Source organism: Sapajus apella, unplaced genomic scaffold (genome assembly GCF_009761245.1).
Source record: "Sapajus apella isolate SASKATOON/1434 unplaced genomic scaffold, GSC_monkey_1.0 scaffold224, whole genome shotgun sequence".
Classification (NCBI taxonomy): Eukaryota; Metazoa; Chordata; class Mammalia; order Primates; family Cebidae; genus Sapajus; species Sapajus apella.
This window is the reverse complement of record NW_022437164.1, coordinates 313852-318240: the sequence shown is the minus strand read 5'-3', so window position 1 is coordinate 318240 and position 4389 is coordinate 313852. Positions and strand designations below refer to the sequence as shown.

General features: G+C 54.3%; 1 protein-coding gene across 1 annotated transcript in view; it reads right to left on the bottom strand.

The window, feature by feature from the left end:
- Nucleotides 1–452: 452 nt before the first annotated feature.
- Nucleotides 453–4389, bottom strand: part of MBOAT7 (membrane bound O-acyltransferase domain containing 7) — a 6884-nt gene continuing 2947 nt past the window's right edge. Inside the window, exons 3-4 of the mRNA XM_032271100.1 lie at nt 3753–3879; nt 453–1008 (exon numbers count right to left, since the gene is read on the bottom strand). Coding sequence (XP_032126991.1) covers nt 634–1008; nt 3753–3879 — 502 coding nt within the window. The 3' untranslated portion in view covers nt 453–633. The remainder of the gene's footprint in view (nt 1009–3752; nt 3880–4389) is intronic.

The following is a 4389-nucleotide window of genomic DNA, read 5'->3' as shown; positions in this document are numbered from 1 at the left end:
TGCTGGGATTACAGGCTTGAGCCACCGCGCCCGGCTGTTTTGTTTTTTTGACATGGAGTTTTGCTCTCGCTGCCCAGGCTGAAGTGCAATGGCGTCATCTCAGCTCACTGAAACCTCTGCCACCCAGGTTCAAGAGATTCTCCTGCCTCAGCCTCTCGAGTAGCTGGGATTACATGCATGTGCCACCACTCCTGGCTAATTTTTTATTTTTAACAGAGACAGGGTTTCTCCATGTTGGCCAGCCTGGTCTCAAACTCCTGACCTCACGTGATCCACCTGCCTCAGCCTCCCAAAGTGCTGGGATTACAGGCATGAACCACTAGGCCCAGCCCTTTTAATTTTATATTTATTTATTTATTTAAATAAAAGGGGTGGGATCTTGCTTTGTTGGCCAGGTTGACTTTGAACTCTTGGCCTCAGGCAGTCCTCTCCCCTCAGCCTCCCAAAGGGCTAGCATTATAGGCATGAGCCCCCATGCCCAGCTGAAAGATATTTCCTTAAACTAAAAGTGGACCCTAAGCTGTGAATATTTGTTGTCTGGGCGACAAAAACATCAGGTTTACATAGACCTTTGCCTCCTTTATCTCTTCTCTTTGCTGCCAATAAGCTACAAGGAGAAGAGCAAGGAATCACTTAGGCTGAGAACAGCCAGCCTCCACCCCGAAGCACTTCTGGTCCAGCGGAGGCATGAGACTTGGATCCAGATACATGCTCACCCTCACAGCAGCGGACGCTAGGATGGAGGTTGCCCCGGGCAGGGTGGGGACACAGAACAGGCACCCAGGGTGGAGGGAGACAGAAGAGACAGAGCGGAGGAGCGGCAGAGCTGTCACGGCAGGCCCACTCACCGGTCATGATTCCCACGTAGCAGTAGCTATAGCTGAGTGTCTCCATCAAGGAGGGCACGTCGGGCAGCAGCCCCAGGGTGGGCCCCTTGCTGAAGCCCGTGGCCATTTCCTTCCTCTGGGCCAGGTGCAGGTCCTGGACTTCACTGGCCAGGCTCACCAGCTGGGTGGAAGGGGGTGGGCAAGGCAGCAGGTCAGACTCTGGGCCCTTCCCCACTCCCATCTCCCTCGATGCCCTCTGCAGCCATGGGGTGCTGGGCACCCACGGCTTTGCATTCCTAGGTTGTGTGTAAGGCCTCTAGCGAGGACTGTTCCCCAGGGCTCAGTCCCAGGCACTCCTTCCCTTTCCCTGTTCCATCCTTACCTGCTCTCACGCAATCACGGAGCTTTAGACAGATACTACACACCCAGCCCCAGACCTATCCAGGTCACGGCTTATTGGCATTGATACTTGGATGTCTCTAGGCACCTCAAGCGCACTGGAAACAGTAGACAACGTTACCCACCCACAAAGCAAATCCTCTTCTAGTCCCCCTCAAACAACGTGCCACCAACTTGTTCAAGCCAAAAACCTCCCTCGCTCCCCAAATCCTATCCCTTAACCTCTTTCTTTTTGAGACAAGTTTTACTCTGTCGCCCAGGCTGGAGTACGATCTTGGCTCACTGCCACCTCTGCCTCCCAGGGGTTCAAGCAATTCTCACGCCTCAGCTGGCCAGGCTGGTCTCAAACTCCTGGCTTCAAGTGATCTGCCCGCCTTGAAATCCCTTAAGTTTTGAGTCTTGCCTCTTTCCGTCTCCACTAATGAGCTGAATACGTCGTACTGTCCACCCTTTCCTGCCAGTCCCAAGATCAACCCTACATCAACAGGGTTCTGTCTTCCAGCTTCTGGCTGGGTCGTCAACAGAAAGCCCTGGATGGAGATGCGTGAAGACAGGAGAGGGGCGGCGGGGCTTTTACTCCCCAGTGAGATGGCCTTGGGCTGGCCGTCACCCTTGATAGATCATTTCAAGGTGGGTGGCTCTACACACTCGTAAAAACAATAATTTTAGGGCCAGGTGTGGTGGCTCATGCTTGTAATCCCGGCATTTTGGGAGGCCAAGGCAGGTAGATCACTTGATGTCAGGGGTTTGAGACCAGCCTGGGCAACATGGTGAAACCTCATCTCTACTAAAAATATAAAAATTAGCCGGGCATGGTGGAGGGCACCTGTAATCTCAACTACTCGGGAGGCTGAGGCGGGAGAATTGCTGGAACCCGGGAGGCAGAGGTTGCAGTGAGCAGAGATTGCACCACTGCACTCCAGCCTGGGTGACAGAGCAAGACTCCATCTCAGAAAAAAATAAATAATAATAATAGTAATTTTTTTTATAGAGACAGGGTCTCACTATATTGCCCAGGCTGGTCTAAAACTCCTGGCCTCCAGCAATCCTCCCACCACAGCCTCCCAAAGCACTGGGATTAGATTATGAGGCGCTGCACCAAGCCTACACAACCCATTTTCCATCCAGGTACCACAACCTGCCCCACTTCCCCTGGGCCTAGGGTTGGGAAGGGCTCCTGCTGCAGGTCCGGGGCTCAGGCACTGTCCCTTCTTGCTCCTCTACATCCTGCCCACACTGTGGCCACTCCTCTGACCATCCTAAATGCCGGGTTTCCTGCTACAGCTCTGACTGACCTACCCACAGCCAACAGTTTGTGACCTGGACTCAGATAAAGGGACCCTCCTTTATCTGAGTCCATCCCATCTTGCCCTGATCCACTTCAATTCTCCTCCAGCACCCAGAATAGTGTTTTTCTTTTCTTTCTTTCCTTTTTTTTTTGAGATGGCATCTCAGCTGGGGAAGCCCAGGCTGGAGTGCAGTGGGACAATCTTGGCTCACTGCAACCTCTGCCTCCTGGGTTCAAGCAATTCTCCTGCCTCAGCCTTCCCAGTAGCTGGGATTACAGGTGTGTGCCACCACACCTGGCTCATTTTTATACTTTTAGTAGAAACAGGGTTTCACCATGTTGGCCAGGCTGGTCCCAAACTCCTGACCTCAGGCGATCCACCTGCCTCAGCCTCCCAAAGTACTGGGATTACAGGTGTGAGACACTGCACCCGGCCCAGAATGAGTATTTTTAAACATCTAAAACTGGTCACATCGCATCTTCTGGCAGCAAACCAAAAATCCCCTCTCCCAGCAGCACTCAGTCCTCCATGGGAAGAAGTCCAAAGTCCTCACAGTTGCTGGCCAGGCCTAGCATGGTCTCAGCCCTGCTGCCGGTTCCCTTCTGCTCTTCCTAGAAAGCTGATGTGGCTGGTGCAGCCTGTGGAACCCAGCCTGCTCCCCTCCACACGTGGTCCCTATGGCCTGAAAGGCTCCTCCTCTAACCCCTCTCGCCCAGCCCACTCCTGCCACTGCTAAGCTCTTGCGGGGAACACTGAATGCTGGGAAGGCCACTGACTACCTAGCATGACCGCTGTGTTCACTGATAAGCCGCCAGGAGGAAACCATGACTCTGTGGGGCTCGGTGGACCCTGGGAGTCTATATTCACCCGTTTTCCCAGGTGAGTAGGAGCCAGACCTGGGTGTCCTAGTTTTGCGCCCTTCACCAAGTACCTTCTCCCCAGAGCTGGTTTTTCTCCTTTGCAACACAGCTGGCTGCAGAGATTCCAGGAGAGCATGTTGGTAAACCACCCAGGTGGGCCTCTGGCACACTGCAAGCACTCAATGGCACTGACTGTTACCCTCCATGGGCTATTTCTTCACCCCAGGAGGGGCTGAGAGGTGAAGACCTGCCCAGGGGCATGTGAATGGGGAACCCTACCCCAAGGCAGCAGGGGCGGTGATGTCCCACCCCCAGGGTTTGTGGGAGGTAAAATCCCAAGGAGCAGCTGGAGGGGAGTAGTGAGCCCCGAGTCTGACCTTCAGCGTCAGCAGCAGCTGGACCGCATTGGTGAAGGGCGTGGGAGTAGGCAGGCCAAGCAGGCTGAGGGCTCGGAAGAACAGGAGATAGGAGAAAGTCCAGGCCAGAGCCAGGGCGTGGCAGGAGCTGGGCAAAGGCAGGAGGCGCATTGTGTTGTGTTGGTCTCAGCCTTGGCCTCCCTCTCCCCCAGTCCAGCCACCAATCCTCCCCCAGCTCTCCCCATTTGTTCAGAGACAGAAACACAGAAGGGCAGAGAGAGGACTGGAGGGAAGACGTGGGGATGGAACGAGTATGATTGAAACGGGAGAAGAGGCTCAGCCACACAGAAACACACAGCAATAGAGAAGAATGAGGTTCAGGGGAGCTTTGGGTGAAGACCCTGCAATCCTTCACTTTTTCTTTATTTCCAAGGTCCGGGGCTCAAGAAGAGGGGGGTGGATATGAATATGAATGGTGGCGGGGCCAGCAGACACACTGTCCTTCTCTCTCCATGACACAGATGTAGCAGACTGGGACAAACACAGAAGAAGGCAGGGGAGGAAGAGAAACAGATGAAGGCCAGGCGCGGTGGCACACGCCTGTAATTCCGGCACTTTGGGAAGTGAAGGCAGGCGGATCACCTGAGGTCAGGGGTTC